Here is an 18,696-nt window from a genome sequence, read left to right on the forward strand (position 1 = left end):
CGACCTGTTTGACCCGCACGCAGCTCTGTCGGCGCGTCCTCTACCTGCACGAGCTCCACAAAGGGACAGTCTTTTTGACTTTTACAGTCCTGTCCACTCATCACCAGGCGGACACTCAGAGAGTATTATGGTCTGTTACCAGAGGACCTCAGCTCCCCTGGAGACCAATACCTTTTTTTTAACCTTTTTGTCTTTTAGCTGTTGCATATTATGGGATGCATGCCACTGCTAAAGTATTATGGTCTGTCCAGGGTGAGCGGGGAGGCGTGGGGGGGGTGTCACCATGACAACGGGGTTGCTAAGGGGGCTGGGATTACTAGAGGAAAGGGGAAGGAGTGTGCGTGCTGTGAGTCTAGTGCATGCGTGTCTAGTCCTGGTAGTGTACGCGTGTGCGCGCGCGTGGTGGAGGGGGGTGGGGGCAGGCTGAGTATTATGGTCTGTCCGTTGCGAGGTAACTATGCAGAGTCCTGTGCGAGTGTGGGAGGGAGGGGGGATTATTATGGGATGTCTGCCCCCTTTGTGTGTTTGTGAGGATGTTAGCTAAGCGCTGCCTGTAAGGTAGGGGGGACCGAGCCGCGTGTTTTGGGTCATTAAAAAAGAGAAAGAACTATAATATCACACCGGCGTTAATGAATGAACTGGAAATGGCAACAAATGGAGCTCAAACTGTTTAATTGGTAATAATTTTTGTGCCGAAATAAAGACGGGGGAGAGAGCTGTCCTCACGCCGGGTCTCCACGCACTGACTGTACAGTAAGTTTCCAATGTGTGAAGGTAGGAATTTCAAAGCTTGAACTTTTCCCTCGACGTATTGTTCGCACAGGACAGCGTGCATTTGCTGATTGTTTTGAAAGTACCGCTGAATGTGTCACTTTCCTGGTGAAAAATCGGCCGCGCGACAAATGTCAGCGCGAAAATCTTGTTATTCAACTTGTTTGAGTAGACAGGTGGACAATTAGACGGCGTGCGAACAACAAACCAGCCTGGAAGCTTATAACCTGTGTCATTTATCATTATTTATTTATTTTTTTCTCCAGCAACCCACCCCCCTCCTCCTCTCCTCTCCCCTACCCCCCCTCCCTTCCTGGACACCCCCGGTCCATTCTCCACCAGTCCCACGTCATTTTCCCTCCTCCCTCGCTGACCGAGGAGCAAGGTTTACGAGGGATTAATTCGGCCAGCAAGAAATAAAACTAAAACGTTGAGGGAAATGTCTTGCAGCGAGGATGAGCGGGAGGACTTTGGAGTCGTTGACGAGCATTCACTTATTCACGGTAAGCCCCCCTCCTTCCCGAACGGAGAAGGTCCATCTCTCTCTGTAACTTGAGCTAGCCCTCAGCCGCGATGCTAACGCGTTAGCGCGAAGCTAGCTTGGAGAAGTCGGCTCCGTCCGCCGTAATAGATTTTAGTCRGCTAACTTGGAGAGCATGTGTTCGGAGTTGTATTTCTGGATTCTGTTTGTTTGTTTTTTTTAAAACCCGGCCCACCAGCGTCTCAGCTGTGGGCGTGAGCTGTCAAAGTTTCAAAGACAAGTTTCAACCTGCGCTGTTGTGGCATTTTACGGTAATGTATGCGTGCGCGTGCTCGGACAGTCGTGCCAGAGCGCGCGGACCCCTTGTTTTTTTTTTTTTCTCTCTCTCCTTCGGCCTGCAGCAGCGGTGTTTTCACGCCGTGTGTACTCTCTCAGTAATCCTGCCGTGTGTCTCTGGCAGATGAGGACGAGCCGGAGGATGCTGTCTCTGACGTAGACGAGGCACCCAAGTCAAAGAAGAAGAAGAAAGCCAAAAAGAGCAACAGAGAGAACAGGAGCAGCAAGAGGCAGAGACCCATCCGAGAGGTGAGTGTACTTACTGCGTGGTCAAAACTTTTACACCCTCACAGTGCTTCTAATTTAAAGCTGCAACTCCAGGAAATAGTTTTTCCATTTAAATTTAAAGGTACCATGGTCATTGCACGATGTAACCCTGTGAAAAAAAAATTAAAATCATAAAATAAGAAACAAAATCTGCACAACAAAAATAAATAATGATTCAAATTTGTTGCCAGTGCTGAGGAACTGAGAAGGCTCTGACCCACTTAGTCACCAGTAGGAACCACCAAGAACATCTGATCTTCAGATCTCAGAGCTCTACCAGGATGATAACTGTGGAAAGGCAGCGTCAAGGAAGTCCAGATTATTGTGATGGCTCTAAAGATAATCATAGCAGATATTCCCGCTGTGGGTGGTGAGTTAAGAGTGATCTAGTCAGCTCGGAAGGATGTCGGGACCGCTCCGACCTCAAATCGGGGATATTCAACATGTTTGATTTTTTGGCCYGATGTCACAGTGTGTGTAGTGTTCACCCGAGCTCTCAGCCTGTGAATGAGATGTGTAGCCAATCAGAAAGCGAGATGACGTAAACACGGAGGGGATTCCAAAATACAGGAGACAAAAAAAAAACCTCATGACTCACCAGAAAGTCCACTGGATGTTAAAAGTCCTATGGAATTGTTTTTCCTCTGGTAAAAATAGTCCACAAACGATCAACATTGTTTCTTCCTCGTCGCAAATGTTTATTTACTCTAAACTCGCGTCTCTCTGGAGGTCACATGAGATTTTTCCTCGGATGTCTGAATTCTCGCGAGATTTCAGGAAGTCTTGCTTGATTTAATATCTGACATCCAAATGTTCATGAATGAAACATCATGTTGTGTGTTGTGGGTTGTCTCTTGCTGTGTGACTGTACACCACACACTGTAGGACCAAACCTGTTATATCCATGATTTTTTATCCTCAGGTGTGGGCTCTCTCAGTCTTTGAAAATCGGCCGACTGTTTTAAAATCTTGTAGTGTGACTCAGCCTTTAGATGAACTCAGAAAGATAAACGGGTGCYAAACCATTTAAACTTTTAATTATGGGTGAAATAAGTCGTAGTGTTATTTGGTTCTCAAGTTTACAACTTTGTTCTTGTAAAACAATAAAAACACTGCTATAGATGTATTTTCTGTAGGTGACCAAAACAAACATTAGCGACAGCTATTTTTAAAAAATTGATTAAATACTAACTGAATATTGATAACTGGGTTGTCAGTTACATTTTGTCACCCAGCCTTGTGTTATAACATCTACAAATGACAAAACCAAATTATATCTTCTTGGTTTCTCATTTTTGAAACCTTGTAAAGAGCCATTTTTTTAAAATTCAATTAGCAAATTGGTTCTTTATCTTGCAGGAATTGCCTGTCAGCTCCCCAGAGCACCTGATTGGACTGGAGGTGGCAGAGAGGGATGTGGATGAGGGGGGTATGCGGTCGGAGAGTGAAGGAAGCGATTATGCGCCGGGCAGAAAAAAGAAAAAACGCTCCAGCTCAGCCAAAGACAAAAAGAAAGGAGGTGGGGCGGGAGAGAAAGGGGGCTCAAAGAGCAAGCGCAAAGATCCAGAACCGGACAATGATGATGACGATGCTGATGATTGCCAGGTAATGTTTAATTCATTTTCACGTCAAATGCGTTGTTTGTTTAACTTTGCTCCAGTTATTTTTTTCAACTATACTGTAATTTGAGGAACAAGTGTATGGAATAACATGATGATGACTTTAAAAATTACAGAACAATTAATATGTTTAAAAAGAGGATAAAAGCAAGCTAAAAAATATGATACTAAGTAGTATGTATCGACATGACATGCTCAACGATGGACCTGATACTGTTTTTGTTTCAAAGTTTGAGTCTGGAAAACAATTGCGTTATTATTATTTAAATTTATTTCAGAAAAAAGGACCGATGTTATAAGATTTTTTTCTCTTCTCAAAACTCCTCCTTTCCCTCTGCAGCCAAAAAGCTCCACCCAGCTGCTGGAAGCCTGGGGCATGAAAGACATCGACCACGTCTTTACTCAGGAAGACTACAGCTCCCTCACAAACTACAAGGCTTTCAGCCAGTTTGTCAGGTGTGAAAACCTATTTCCTATAGAGTCTATAGCCTTTTTTCATAATTTCACATTTTCACAAAATTTGAATTTTAGCATATATAAAATAAAAACCTTCAGTATTAAATCTTGTTTTCTGTGTGTGCTTAGGCCTTTAATCGCAGCAAAGAACCCCAAAATTCCCGTGTCCAAGATGATGACTTTAATGATGGCTAAGTGGCGAGAATTCAGCACAAACAATCCACTAAAGGTATTGCAACGCAGAGTTCCAAACAAAAACTTTGTGCATTTGTAATATCAAGTATTTTTATTTTTAAGAGTAAAAGTTCTCACTTTATGCTGTGTGCTCTTAAAGGGTTGTGCCACTGCTAATGCAGCCCTGGCGGCTGCCAATGTGGCTGCGGCTGTGGAGAACATGGTCGTTTCAGCGAATGATGGAGGAGCAGAGCCCGGTCCTACTGCTCCCCTTGCACCTACTCCTGCTGCTGCTCCTACTCCTGCTGCTGCTGCTGCTACTCCAACACCTGCTGCACTTCCAGCAGCTCCAGCACCTCCACTACGCAAGGCCAAAACCAAAGAGGGGAAAGGTACAGTCTCAAGGGCAACAAAAGAAAAGTAGATTCTAAATTTTTGTTTTATCTGGATTTCTTTAAAGAATATTTTTATGTCTTATTTACTATTTATATAGAGTGTGTTTTCATTCTGTATTTTCTCAGGCCCAAACGCTCGTAAGAGGTCGAAGCCTGCACCTAAGCCTCCACCTAAACAGAAACCTAAGAAAGTGGCTCCACTCAAAATCAAACTAGGGGGCCTCAACAGCAAGAGGAAGCGCTCGTCTGTAAGATATCCATTAATTTATTTTCTATTTCTTCTTTTTCCTTATTCTGGAGCTTGAGGCCCTGCAGCTTATCCCAGAAGCAGAGTATATCCTGTAGAGGTCACTGGTTCATCACAGGGCTGAGATACAACAAACACACTGACTCCTACTGAAAACCACTAGTCAACCCTTATATGTACACTTCTTTGATCTTTTTCAATCTTTTATTTAAGATGTAACATTGATTTTTTTTTAATTTTTTTTAATTTTCTCTGGATTAGAGTGATGAAGATGAACCTGACGCAGACAGTGACTTTGATGATGGGAGTTTCTCAGTGTCAGATGGCTCCAGCCGCAGCAGCCGTCCTAAGAAGAAATCCAAGAGTGCTAAAAAGAAGAAGAAAGGTTGGCAAAGAATGTACTGCTAAAGTAAAATGTCTGGTCTGTTGTGTGAATTTTCATGTGAGATTTAAGATTTCTAAGCAGTTTAGTGTAGAAGAATTTTGCTTTTTGAACAAGATCAAAGTTAAAACCAAAGTAAAAGTAATTTTAGTTTATACATTAGTTGCCTAAGCTCTTTTTTATCTTTCTACTTTTCTGTTCTTTTAGTGGARACTGAAGATGGTGATGGGTATGAGACCGACCACCAGGACTACTGTGAGGTGTGCCAACAGGGAGGGGAGATAATACTGTGTGACACCTGCCCCAGAGCCTATCACATGGTTTGTCTGGACCCTGATATGGAAAAAGCACCTGAGGGCAAATGGAGTTGTCCACACTGTGTGAGTTTCAATCTGCAGAGACCACCAGGACCTGTAGGTCTGATTCTGGAAGAGTGAAACAACAGGAAAACATCATAGCTGTCAAACATTTTAGTGTAAAAATATATCAAACTGACTTTTATAGGTATGATTTTAACCATTCTTTTATGTTCTTTGTTTCTTTTTTGTCCTCTGCTGCCACACAACACCTCTTTATCTCACGTTTTTGTCTTTTATTCCCCTGCACTACTTTCTGTTTCTTTTGTACCCTTTCTTCTCCTCCCTTGCTGTAACTCCACTTGCTAACATGCACACATATCCAATGCACACTGCACACCCTTCACCCCTTTTGCGCCTGAACCCCCCTACTTCCACTTTTTTTCGTTCCGTTCCGCATACCTTCCCTGGCTGTTCACCACCCCCGCCCCCTCCTCCTCTTCTCTTCCTCCTCTGCACATACACACACCATCTCCTCCATCTGCCTGTGATTCTGCCACCAGGAGAAGGAGGGGATCCAGTGGGAGGCCAGGGATGATCTGTCTGAGGCTGAGGGAGAGGACGACGATGACAGGAGAGATGAAGGAATGGAGGAGGAAGACGACCACCACATTGAGTTTTGCCGTGTGTGTAAGGATGGTGGAGAGCTGCTCTGCTGTGACACCTGCCCCTCCTCCTACCACATCCACTGCCTTAACCCTCCTCTCCCCGAAATCCCCAACGGAGAGTGGATCTGCCCCCGCTGCAAGGTGAGTGCTGTGCAGCGGTAGATCTGCGCATGCTCTTATGAGTTCGCATCTAGATTGCAGATTCCATCTTGTGCTGCAGGAAGCTTCTTTTCATGATTCTCCWGATGCGTATAAGTTTGTRTATGATATTTTAAATGAACAGGGACAACCATGCAGTTTGCTTTTTGACAAAAGAATACTTCTTTCCTGTCAACAGTGTCTACCAATGAAGGGAAAAGTGCAGAAGGTTCTAACATGGCGTTGGGGGGACCCTCCGCCMCCCATGCCTGTCCCTCGGCCTGCTGACCTGCCCGCTGAAGCTCCTGATCCCCCTCCCATGGTGGGCCGCAGGGAGAGGGAGTTCTTTGTCAAATGGTGCAATATGTCCTACTGGCACTGCTCCTGGGTGCAGGAGCTACAGGTATACAGCTTTTTTATGTKTTTACATCTGTCAGACATAAATCTGCTTTGTCTCTTTTATTTTGAACAATCTGTGCATCTTACACACCTTTATTGCTCTTTCCTAGTTGGAGCTGAACTGCCAGGTGATGTTTCGTAACTACCAGAGGAAGACTGACATGGATGAACCACCGCCTGTGGACTTTGGAGGTGAGGGTGATGATGATAAGAGCACCAAGAGGAAGAACAAAGATCCTCTTTTCGTCCATATGGAAGATGAGTTTTGCCGCTTTGGAATAAAGTTGGAGTGGCTGATGATCCACCGCGTCCTTAACCACAGGTGGGAGACCTATCTGACAAGTACACAGTAAAAAAATAATAATAACAACAATTATAATTTACATTACAAAATAATGTTGATTTTGTTTGTTCAGAGTTTCAGTCAAACTAAAGTAAATTTTCCAGTTTTCTGATGGGCTGTTTCAGAATTTAAACTATTAATATAGTGTGTTGGTAAACAAATACTGCTCTGACTTGGAATTTTACGACTTCTGTTAAACAAAATAACACTACACTTACACGTTATAGTGTAGTATAAAAGTTTAACACACTCAAAAAAAGCTGTCCTGTTTTGTTACGCTTTGTCTTTTTTATTTTAGTGTTGATAAAAAGAACAACGTTCATTACCTAATCAAATGGCGAGATCTGCCGTATGACCAGTCAACCTGGGAAAGTGAAGACATTGACATTCCTGAATACGATACCTACAAGCAGATATACTGGAATCACAGGTATGTAGCGGTTCAGGGCATGGTATTTGCTGTTGGTTTGTTATTGGATTAAATTACGAGTTTACGTTGAATACGATTTTTTTCTCTCAAATTTGTTCTTTAATTTCCTTCCTTAGAGAGCTGATGATGGGTGAGGAGGGGCGGCCGGGCAAGAAGCTTAAAAAAACTGTTAAAGTGAAAAAGGCAGAGCGCCCACCTGCTAATCCTGTTGTAGATGTAGGTGTTGTTTTATATTTTTATTTTATTTAATCAATGCAACAAGTTGACAAAATTTGTTGGTATTAATACTTCTTAATTAATTATTGGAACCGTGTGCAAATTTACTTTTTGTGTTATTATTTTCTCTATCAGCCCACTATAAAGTTTGATCGGCAGCCTGACTACTTGGACAGTACAGGAGGCACCCTGCATCCCTACCAGCTGGAGGGGTTGAACTGGTTGAGGTTTTCTTGGGCTCAGGCCACCGACACGATCCTGGCAGATGAAATGGGTTTAGGCAAGACTGTTCAGACGGCTGTCTTTCTGTACTCGTTGTATAAGGAGGTGAGAAACCCAAGCAGCTCCTTTTTTATTATTTATTTTTTCTGTGGATAGGTCATGAGCTAATAATATCCCACCTGTTGTAGATAGCTCTTTGAACCGCCTCAGTTTAGAGAAATAGAGTTTAATTCTGTCTAGAAGAGAGGTGTCCGATGGAGCAAATATTATTTAGCAAACTGTTCATTCTACAGTCTTCTGTCAGTCTGCAGGAGTAGTTAATGTTTCAAACAAATACAGTTTTTATATGTGTTTTGTGATATTAGAAATATTGAATCTTTAAAGTATTTGCTGTATGTGCTAATTTTATCTCTGTTGTCACAGGGTCACTCCAAGGGTCCCTTCCTGGTTAGCGCTCCTCTGTCCACCATCATTAACTGGGAGAGAGAGTTTGAGATGTGGGCCCCTGACATGTACGTGGTTACGTATGTTGGGGACAAAGACAGCAGGGCTGTTATCAGGGAGAACGAGTTCTCCTTTGAGGGAAATGCCATCAGAGGAGGGAAAAAGGCCTCTAAGATGAAGGTTGGGAGCAAAAATGATCAAAGCAAATAGAAAATCTGGGATTTTTTTCATTATCAGTTTTAATTGTGACGTTGCATTACCAGCTGAATCAGCTCCTTGTAACTTTTATAATGTTTCCATTTCTTTCTCTGTACTTTACAGAAAGACTCAACAATTAAGTTCCATGTTCTGTTGACATCCTATGAGTTGATTACCATTGATCAGGCTGTGCTTGGCTCCATCGAATGGGCTTGTCTGGTTGTTGATGAGGCACACAGGCTCAAAAACAACCAGTCAAAGGTAAAGACTGGGTTAAAAAGGCCTTATTGGCACCTTTGTGTTGTGTTAAATGTAGTATTCTTACAGAATTCCCAAGGCGCAAACCTGTATTTTTGGACACAACTCCTCAATACTGAATTTTGTTTTTTCTCTTCCCCAATCTCTGTCTGACTATTACCAGTTCTTCAGAGTGTTAAACAATTACTCACTGCAACACAAACTTCTTCTGACTGGAACTCCTCTTCAGAACAACCTAGAGGAGCTTTTCCACTTGCTGAACTTCTTGACCCCAGAGAGATTCAAGTTAGTAGCAGCATTTAAACAAACGAATCATTCCACAGTGGTTCTGTGTCTGTTTCTCCTGAAGCAACGATGACACCCATAGAGTCAGCATTTCATGATGGTGTTTGTTATTTTCTGCAGTAACCTTGAAGGGTTTCTGGAAGAGTTTGCAGACATTGCCAAAGAGGACCAAATCAAGAAACTCCATGACATGTTGGGACCCCACATGCTCAGGAGGCTGAAGGCCGATGTGTTCAAACACATGCCTTCTAAAACAGAGCTCATTGTTCGAGTGGAGCTGAGCCCCATGCAGAAGTAAGAGGCTTCAGAGTCATACAACTATCATCAGTAGATCAGTGCTCCTAAATCCTGGTCTTTTGGATGTTTTTCTGCCTAATACACCTGATTTGAATGAATGAGTGATWAACAAGCATCTGCAGAACTTAGACGTTCTGATTCTGAGGAGCAGGGAAACAACCAAAACCTGCAGGATAGTGGCACCTGATGACCAGAATTGTAGATCAGTTGTCTCTTCTTGTCATTAAATTGTGAACATATACATTTAGATCACTAGCTCAAGTTTTAATTGCCTTTCTGCTCTGGTTTCCTATATTTGTCTTTCTTTGTAATCCAGGAAATACTACAAGTTTATTTTAACTCGTAACTTTGAGGCCCTGAACACTCGAGGAGGTGGAAACCAAGTGTCGCTGCTAAACGTTGTGATGGACCTTAAAAAGTGCTGCAATCACCCGTACCTCTTCCCAGCAGCTGCTACAGTATGTTTTCCACATTGTCAAATGTTGGATTACTGATTTTTTTATTCACTTCTCGACACACACAGAGAAATAATTTCATGCTGAGTTCTTTTCTTATTTCAGGAAGCACCAAAACTTCCAAATGGCATGTATGAGGGCGCTGCCCTGACCAAAGCTTCGGGGAAGCTGATGCTGCTCCAGAAGATGATGAAGAGGTTGAAAGAGGGAGGCCACAGGGTTCTGGTTTTCTCCCAAATGACCAAAATGCTCGACCTTCTGGAGGACTTTTTGGAAAACGAGGGGTACAAATACGAGAGAATCGATGGAGGAGTCACTGGCAACATGAGACAAGAGGCCATTGATCGCTTTAATGGTGCGATGTGTGTTTGCACATTTCTCTGACTCTCAGAAGAGCTGAGTTGCGATTAGTTTTTCTAATTTGAAATCTGCTCTTCATCCCAACAGCTCCTGGTGCTCAGCAGTTTGCTTTCCTCCTCTCTACCAGAGCTGGTGGTTTGGGTATTAATCTCGCCTCTGCTGACACAGTTATTATCTACGACTCTGACTGGAATCCTCACAACGACATCCAGGTAAGCAAATCACTTCACAAACATGTCTGTAACCTTTCTTTGAATCCTGGTTGATTTTCTAATGTCCTCTGCAGGCATTCAGCAGAGCTCATCGTATTGGCCAGAACAGGAAGGTGATGATCTATCGCTTCGTTACCAAAGCTTCTGTTGAGGAGAGGATCACACAGGTCTGTTAAAATCAACAATAATTAGTCAAATGTATTGATTATGTCTAGGGCTGAAACGATTCTGCGAGTAATTAGAGCACCTTGATTACTAAAAACCCTCGAGGCAAATTATCTGCYTCTAAGTTTCGTTAAAATAAATACCTGACTGGAATGTTATTTGTGCACAATTCTCTATTTCTGTTGTTAACAAGTGAACTCTACAGAACTCAGTGTGCCAACGTCAAACTTTTTCTAACGTCACGTTCACTTTTCCAAACCGTAAAATTATTTGAAGGATTTAGATTTTTCTGTGATGCTTTTAATTAATKCACCCTCAGATCTTACACACATAAATAGAAGCAATTAGAGCTTAAAATGCATAAATCAAACACGACTGGTATAGTAATTTTACTTTGATTGCAGCAGGGTCATCAGCRACTGTAGATTACTCCTTCACTATACAAATAATCATATTAGTCATAAAATAAGYTTAAGTAGTTACTGCAGAACCTAACAATTTATTTTGTCCAATTACTCCATTAATTGCCAGAATAATCGATAGAATACTCAATTACCAAAATAATCGATAGCTGCAGCCCTTATGTCAGGATTTCATGATCACCTGCTGACTGCTTGATTGTTTTTATTTGTTTTTAATCAACCAGGTAGCAAAGAAGAAGATGATGCTCACTCACCTTGTAGTGCGCCCTGGCCTCGGCTCCAAGACTGGGTCCATGTCGAAGCAGGAACTTGACGACATCCTAAAGTTTGGAACTGAGGAACTCTTCAAGGACGAAGTTGGAGAGGGTGACTAATACATTTTATTTTAATAACCTAAATTCTGTACTGAGAATTTGATTCCTCTGATAGTGAAAAAACWATTTTTTCACCCAATCCCTCTCCTTTCTATGTAATTTACTCTCAGGTGACAACAAAGAAGATGACAGCAGTGTGATCCATTACGATGATCATGCAATCGATCGCTTGCTCGACAGGAACCAGGACGCCACGGAGGACACTGAGCTCCAGAGTATGAACGAATACCTCAGCTCCTTTAAAGTGGCCCAGTATGTGGTCAAAGACGAAGATGATGAGGTGCACAGCTGCTTTAACGTGTTCAGACAGTAAGGACAAACATGTTTTTTGGTTGTTTCACACAACTCATTTAATGTGATTCGTTTGAAGGAGGAGGAGGTGGAGAGGGAGGTGATCAAGCAGGAGGAGAGTGTTGACCCAGACTACTGGGAGAAGCTGCTTCGGCACCATTACGAGCAGCAACAAGAAGACCTTGCTCGAAATCTGGGCAAAGGCAAAAGAACCCGAAAGCCAGTTAACTATAACGATGGCTCCCAGGAGGACCGAGGTATAAGACAGGGTACAGAACAATATATAAAACAATTTCTTCTCGTGTGTGCTGTGCTGTGCTGTGCTGTTGGTGGTCTTGTGTTTGTGTGGTGTTTTGTTTATGTTGAAAGCAACATGCATGTTGTTTTGTTTTAATGTAACTGTATATTAGCTGTAAAAAACAGTTGTGTTCTAAAATGTGCATTTTTTCCTAATTTAAGACAGTTTTCCAGAACCCTCATGAGCTACAGTTCTTTCTGAGGAAAAATGGACTAAGGCTGACTGATTTTTGTTGGTTTCTGAAGTTCTCCAAACGAATTCAACCAAGTAAAGATAATCACTTAAAAAGGAGATAGCTAATAATTAGTCTGTGTTTACCAACTGTTCTTTTGCACACATTTTCAAAGGTTACACAACAAAAATCTCTGAAAAACAGCACAACCTTTTTAAAGGTACTTTTGGGGAAGAAGCTAATTCTCTACCCTTTCTTATGTAGGGTTTTTGCTTTTTAAAAGAGTTTATGCATGCCTACTAAAATTTGAACACCTTTTGTGAGCAACATTCTACTTTGATCAGCTGTTCATAATGAGACCAGCTGCCCACATAAAATAATAATTTAAAGAAATCATTAATTTTCTAGATAGTTTTCACACATGAACTTTGAATATTTCCTAAAAGAGAGTTTAAATAAATTTAATCTAGATGTTTTCTTCAGGTGCTGTTCCCTAATAGGCTGAAAATTCAGCATGTTGGTATTTTTGTGTTTCCATCAATGCCGTGTGTTTGTCAGTGTTTCCACAATATTGTCGAGCAAGCTTTTGCTTTAGTTAGTAAGAACTTAAATTGTTGTTACAGCTAAGCTATTCATTCATATCAAATTGTACAGCATTGTTAAAAGCTAAAGATAAATGCATGTCATATATTTACATACTTATATAATTGATCCTGTGTATTTTCTTGTTTAGTCAATCTCTGAGTACCTAGAATTAGATAATTGAATAAATGGAAAGGCTGTCTGTTTGGAGTGGGTTTTGTTCTTTTTTATTTATTTGCTCATTATTTTCTCGTGTTCTCTTTAGACTGGCAGGAAGATCAGTCAGATAACCAGTCTGATTACTCTGTGGCCTCAGAAGAAGGAGACGAGGACTTTGATGAACGCTCTGAAGGTAAGGTGCTGATTGCTGCTGCAGAGAACTGGGTTGTATCTGTGAGTATTTGCTTCACTTTTAGACTTGTTAGTCATTTTCCCAATGAGTATGGATTCTATGAGGAGTTCATTTTGAATCTTTAAGTTGGATTTATCTTGAAAGAAATTACGGCCCTGTTTACATCTGGACAATCTCTAAAACTGTTAGCGTTTTTCACAAGTTGATTATAGAAAAGTTGCGCTTGTTTGAGCCGCTGTAGTTTGCAGGCTAGGTCTTTAGCCAGTTTTGTGATTTTTTTTTTTTTTTCAACGATCCGCACATGCATACAGACACTTTGTCTCAAGCATTAACACAGTTACATCCAAAATGGCAAACACACAACAGGATGTTTGGACCCAGGATGAGGTTGGGTCTCTTCTATCCACTTTTCTATCTGCCACTGTTACCGGTGTTCGTCGTAAGTGCAGAAAAACAATTGACTGCATCCACCTGCAGTGTGCACAAACAGCTGAAAAGCGCTGGGAATACAGCCACGGTTTAACTTAAAAACATCTTGAGAGTAAACAGGGCCTATATCAACATCTTAAGCTGGAAGGTGACGTTCACGTTAAAAGGTTTTAAGGAAATCTCTCTCCTTCAAAAATCTTTGTGTCACTCTCTTAACGGCCTTCCAACCGTTCCCGCAGATGTTTATCCAGATTCAGACGACACCTATGATATCCTCCTCAACAACTTCAACAACACCTCAAAAAAAAGTGCTTGTCCTTGCATCTTCTGCTCTGGCCGTATAGAGAAGAAAAGAGAGAAAAAGAAGAAAAGGGAGAAAAAGAAGAAAGAAAAGGAACAGTGAAAAGATAGATATATTTCCTGCTTTCTGTGCCTACTTTTACAATTAAGTTTGTTAGTGTTTCTGAAAGTGGTGTTCTTGTATCTTTTTATGTTTGCTGCTCTTTATTTTTCAAGAATAGTTTCTAAAAATGTTCATTTGTAAACAGAATGTTTCAATTATGGCTACCTCACTTTTAAATTAAAGATTTTCCCACAGTGCTGTTTGTTTTAAATACACTGAAAGCAAAATTCCCCCTAAGAAGCAGTAAATGTAAAAGTGTGGTGAGGTTTTGAAAAGGGACAGCCTCGGCAGGATCAGCAGAGCAGTAAGTGAACCATCTTCACAGAGAAACTCTAGGATAAGAATACACATGAAAGTACAGCATCAGCTTCATTTTTATTCATCATTTTCATTGCTTCGTTCCGTTTGTTGCTTAAGATTTAGATCTGTGTTTCAGACAGACTATTTTTTTCGTCACAGCGAATGCTCGCAGACCTAATCGCAAAGGACTGAGGAATGACAGGGACAAACCCCTGCCTCCGCTCCTTGCTAGGGTTGGAGGGAACATTGAGGTAAGTTTGGGTATTTTCCTCTCATAATAATATAAAGTAGGTTTACTGTAGAAAAATAACTGGGAAACATTTAATTAGTTTCAGTGTGGGGTATAATTTATGTTTTGACCACTTTTATTTTCTTGTCAGGTGTTGGGCTTCAATGCTCGGCAGAGGAAGGCCTTCCTGAATGCGGTTATGCGTTACGGGATGCCACCACAGGATGCTTTCACCAACCAGTGGCTGGTCAGGGACCTGCGAGGGAAATCTGAGAAAGAATTCAAGTGGGTTTTTTTCTTTTCTTTGTCACAGACTTATCTGTGAAACCTCAATAATTAGTTGTCAATAACCGTCATGTCCACATCACATTAAGAAAAACTGTCCTTAGTAAATATTAACTTCTCACAGAGAAGAAAAAAAACGATCAAGCGGAAAAAATGTACAGCTGTTTGCCTCAAAAAGGGGCCAGTTGAGGTGGTTCAGACATCTGATTATGAGGCCTCCTGGACACCTCCATTTGTAGGTTTGTGGGCGTGTCCCACTGGGAATGAATTCTGGGGCAGATCCAGAACTTGTTTTGGCATTTTTGCACTGCAAGGCCTGGCTTAAAAACCCGAGTTCAGTGTGTTTGCATTAGTCCTTATGGCCCAGTTACATCCTAGTTTCTGGAACCCCAAGATCCGTGGTTCTATTCAGGTCGGGCTGCTCGACCTGATATGATGTTAGCTACTGGTGCTCATTGATTGGTTCACTGACTGGTCTGGTTATATATAGTGAATCGTTTGCAGAGAAGTTTTTTTCATGCAAATTAAAATTAACAGTAACAAACTACCAAACAACAAGCTAACTTTAGCTATGATTAACTTACCGTCCTCTGTCCTGCTCTCTGGTCTTCAGTGTCATACTGCTGGAAGATCCAGTGCAGCTTTCGATACTTTTCTTTAGAGTTTGGTGTAGTTCATTATTGTGTTACTAATAAAACAAAAAAAGATTTGCTTATGTTTAATATGATCCTGCCCACATCAGTGGGGCTCTGTGCTTAATGCAAACACAACCAGGGCCGGGATATAATAAGGCCAGGCCGACTGGGGCCGGGGCAGACGTTACAATGCAAAAATAACTTTTATGAATGGCCTCTGGCCTTGGAACAAGTTGGGGACCCCAGTAAGAGCTGGAGTATGATGCTGGGATGTGGGGTGTTTGGGTTTCTCTCATGGACCTCACAGTTTTTCGCTGCATGATAAATTGTGCCCAAGTAAAATTTTGATGCCTCGTCAAAAGGTTTTAACAAYGTCTCCCTCTCTCTCACCTGTCTGCAGGGCCTATGTGTCTCTGTTTATGCGACACCTCTGTGAGCCAGGAGCTGATGGAGCGGAGACTTTTGCGGATGGCGTCCCACGAGAAGGTTTGTCGAGGCAACACGTGCTGACTCGCATCGGTGTGATGTCACTGATAAGGAAAAAGGTACAGTTCTAGTAGATCTAATTCTGTTCTGTTTTGAAGTGTCCTGATATTTGGTGCTGTAGTGGGAGATAAACTGACTCCTACTGGGAAACAGGTGCAGGAGTTTGAACATGTGAACGGTCAGTGGTCAATGCCCTGGATGGCAGAGCTGGAGGAGAACAAAAGAGCTGCAGCTTTGGCTGCCGGTGAAGACCCAAAAACCCCTTCCACTGGGACCCCTGCAGACACACAGCCCAACACTCCTGTCCCAGGTAAACAATAGACATCTCATTTATTACTGGGAACTAAAAGCTAAATAATGTTTGTTTTTGATATTTTCTTACACACATTTTTTGTTTGTTTTAACATCTTTTTTTACAATGTCCTGTCCAGCAATGGAGTGTCCAAATGAAGCCAAACAGTTTTACTTTCACAAGTGCAGCATAATAGCATTTCACCATGATGCTCCACTTGATATATATTTAAACCTTTTATTATAAATTCTTTTGGGATTAATTCGTAACGGACACCGAGACGGAAAAGTAAACAAAGAAGAGAAAATGGGGAAAAAGTGAAGAAAGAGATAGAAACGGAAATAAGAAGATATGAGAGAGATGCATTAAGAACGTGTTTTAACACATCTAACAATAAAATGCATGATCACTTCCTGTTAGCTTTAAACCTCAACACCATTTAGATACCCGACCTCAGTCATTACCTTATATGAACATGAGATAAATTTACCCTGAAATTTTATATTGTAGCTTTGAAATAACTCACAGATTGTGTACGTCTTTTCCACTGAAAGATTTTATGCAGTTGAACTAAAAAGGTTTTCTCCAGCAAACCTTTAACTGGACTGATGCCGTCTTGTGGACAAAATCAGAACAGCTACATTTCCTAATAACCCACATGTTTGAAACACTTACTGATATTTATGATTACATAAACAAACATCAAATTACTGTCTTATTTTCTGTTGTTTTTTTAAGATGATTTTTCTAAATCAGACGAGAAAGATGACGTAAAGAAAGAGGTAGAGGACGGCAAAATTAAAAAAGGAGACGATTCTGAGGTAAATTCTGCCTTATAAWCCCAATAATAATTTATGTGTTTATTGCCTATTGTGATAGAAACGGTAAGAGTTTCTTTTTTAAAATACTGTTCAAATTCCCTCTGTAGATTATTGAAATCCCAGATGAGTCTGAAAAATCCCCCATTCAGGAAAAGAAAGAAGATGGCGCTGCAGAGAAGGTGGAGAAAGAGGAAGGAGACGAAGGGAGAGAAAAGGAGGCTGAAGACCTGAGCAGAGAGAAAGAGGAGAAGCTCCAGTCTTCAGCTGCAGCAGAGAGGGAAGCTTCTGCAAACAAGGGTGACGGTTCAGATGGCAAGCTGGACTCAGAAGAGGACAAGGCTAAAGGTGAGACAGGGAGGACTTTTAAAGGTTGTCTCTGRTATCTTTAACCACCTGGGTTGCCTTTATTGACTGTAGTTAAGCTATAAAAATGTCTTTAGGTTTCTGAAGCATAAAATAGTAATAAATGTGGGATTTTCAACAAGAGCCAACATCATTGTAGATAATTATGCAAGTGGTGAACCTCTTAGTTTTTGACTCCAGAAATGTGTGAAAAATGTTTTTGACTCCCCCTATAATAAAAAAGAACAAACATCTGTGGTAAACAAAAGTAAGGCAGATTACTCTTTATTATAACAGGTGTTATAAATACAAAACAAATGTCCATGAGATAACTGCACATTTTGTCTTTCTTTTATTCTTGCCTTATAATAATTTCTTCTTTTAGCAGAGGACAGCAAAGATGAAAAGATGGACTCGTTACCAACAGAGGAGAAAAAAGGTTTGTAAATGTAAAAATGTAAATTTGCTTTTTATTGTCATCAGTCCATGTTCCTGTACAATGCTGAGACTTGTGCTCTGCATTTGACTCAACACGTGTGAGAAACACTCAAGTGAAGCAGCGGGCAGTTATTTAAGTGCCCGGGGAGCAGTTGGGGGTGAGGTGTTCTTGCTCAARGACACCACAACATTTATACATAAGCTTATGGCGAGGAGTCGAATCTGTCTTTCTGGTCCCAAATCAGCAGCCCTACCATTGCTCCACAGCCGCCCCAGACATTAACTGAACACTGYCATCACATGTAGCGTTTAAAGAAGGTTTAGTCAGCTGATGTCATTTTTGTTGTTTTAATGTTAAAAACCAATAAACTGACTAATRTTCAGGAGCTCCTTTTCCCTTCCTCAGAACAAAAAGAAGAGAAGGACGGGATAAAAACAGACGAGTCTGCACAACTGCAGAATGGAGAGAACGCCAAAGAAGGAGGAGGGACGGCTGCGTCCGCGGTCAACATCAGTGAAGAGAAGAAGAAAGCCACCAAGCAGAGGTTCATGTTCAACATCGCTGATGGTGGCTTCACAGGTGCACACTGTCCCTTCCCTGGCCCTCTTTTTATTTCTGCCTGTTCTGACCTCCTCCTCTCCCCCTCAGAGCTTCACTCCCTGTGGCAGAATGAAGAGCGGGCCGCCACCGTCACTAAGAAAACCTATGAGATATGGCACCGGCGCCATGACTACTGGCTGTTGGCTGGGATCATACAGTATCCTTTTAAACAGGCATTCATTGTTCAACATAGTTTGCATGGGTATCTTGTTATCCATTCACGCTGGATTATTATGTTAGAGAACATGTGAGAGGATTTTTATGATGTTTACCWGTTATTTTTCCACATACAGACAATACGTTTTCACATATTTAGGTGGTTCAACTCCCACTTCATAAAGCCCTGCCGTCATTAAAGAGTTTATGATTAGTTCAAACAGAAAAAAGCCAAACATTAAAGGGGCAATATCATGTAAAATCAACTTTTTTT

At 41.5% G+C, this 18,696-nt stretch overlaps 1 protein-coding gene across 6 annotated transcripts in view; it reads left to right on the forward strand.

The window, feature by feature from the left end:
* The first annotated feature begins 500 nt into the window (after positions 1 to 500).
* chd4b (chromodomain helicase DNA binding protein 4b) overlaps positions 501 to 18,696 on the forward strand; it is a 21,848-nt gene continuing 3,652 nt past the window's right edge. Inside the window, exons 1-37 of one of the 6 annotated variants that reach the window (XR_001311600.1) lie at positions 501 to 753; positions 1,038 to 1,274; positions 1,713 to 1,837; positions 3,215 to 3,460; positions 3,815 to 3,930; positions 4,060 to 4,159; positions 4,265 to 4,496; positions 4,626 to 4,747; positions 5,008 to 5,131; positions 5,336 to 5,508; positions 5,988 to 6,233; positions 6,430 to 6,633; positions 6,740 to 6,951; positions 7,271 to 7,402; positions 7,519 to 7,618; positions 7,754 to 7,945; positions 8,264 to 8,464; positions 8,606 to 8,743; positions 8,904 to 9,025; positions 9,146 to 9,319; positions 9,639 to 9,780; positions 9,883 to 10,132; positions 10,225 to 10,349; positions 10,424 to 10,516; positions 11,161 to 11,302; positions 11,421 to 11,590; positions 11,681 to 11,870; positions 12,919 to 13,005; positions 14,297 to 14,388; positions 14,518 to 14,651; positions 15,687 to 15,831; positions 15,926 to 16,082; positions 16,803 to 16,885; positions 16,993 to 17,230; positions 17,613 to 17,665; positions 18,070 to 18,245; positions 18,315 to 18,406. Coding sequence is in view for 4 of the 6 variants with exons in the window: in XM_014024487.1 (XP_013879941.1) it covers positions 1,211 to 1,274; positions 1,713 to 1,837; positions 3,215 to 3,460; positions 3,815 to 3,930; positions 4,060 to 4,159; positions 4,265 to 4,496; positions 4,626 to 4,747; positions 5,008 to 5,131; positions 5,336 to 5,508; positions 5,988 to 6,233; positions 6,430 to 6,633; positions 6,740 to 6,951; positions 7,271 to 7,402; positions 7,519 to 7,618; positions 7,754 to 7,945; positions 8,264 to 8,464; positions 8,606 to 8,743; positions 8,904 to 9,025; positions 9,146 to 9,319; positions 9,639 to 9,780; positions 9,883 to 10,132; positions 10,225 to 10,349; positions 10,424 to 10,516; positions 11,161 to 11,302; positions 11,421 to 11,590; positions 11,681 to 11,870; positions 12,919 to 13,005; positions 14,297 to 14,388; positions 14,518 to 14,651; positions 15,687 to 15,831; positions 15,926 to 16,082; positions 16,803 to 16,885; positions 16,993 to 17,230; positions 17,613 to 17,666; positions 18,072 to 18,245; positions 18,315 to 18,423 (5,408 nt within the window). In the remaining 2 variants the exon portion in view is untranslated. Of the gene's footprint in view, positions 754 to 1,037; positions 1,275 to 1,712; positions 1,838 to 3,214; positions 3,461 to 3,814; positions 3,931 to 4,059; positions 4,160 to 4,264; positions 4,497 to 4,625; positions 4,748 to 5,007; positions 5,132 to 5,335; positions 5,509 to 5,987; positions 6,234 to 6,429; positions 6,634 to 6,739; positions 6,952 to 7,270; positions 7,403 to 7,518; positions 7,619 to 7,753; positions 7,946 to 8,263; positions 8,465 to 8,605; positions 8,744 to 8,903; positions 9,026 to 9,145; positions 9,320 to 9,638; positions 9,781 to 9,882; positions 10,133 to 10,224; positions 10,350 to 10,423; positions 10,517 to 11,160; positions 11,303 to 11,420; positions 11,591 to 11,680; positions 11,871 to 12,918; positions 13,006 to 14,296; positions 14,389 to 14,517; positions 14,652 to 15,686; positions 15,832 to 15,925; positions 16,083 to 16,802; positions 16,886 to 16,992; positions 17,231 to 17,612; positions 17,667 to 18,069; positions 18,246 to 18,314; positions 18,424 to 18,696 lie in introns of those variants that run through there. The other 5 variants (XR_001311601.1, XM_014024487.1, XM_014024489.1 and 2 more) reach the window with 5 other exon arrangements.

Source organism: Austrofundulus limnaeus, unplaced genomic scaffold, assembly GCF_001266775.1.
Source record: "Austrofundulus limnaeus strain Quisiro unplaced genomic scaffold, Austrofundulus_limnaeus-1.0 Scaffold425, whole genome shotgun sequence".
NCBI classification, from domain to species: domain Eukaryota; kingdom Metazoa; phylum Chordata; class Actinopteri; order Cyprinodontiformes; family Rivulidae; genus Austrofundulus; species Austrofundulus limnaeus.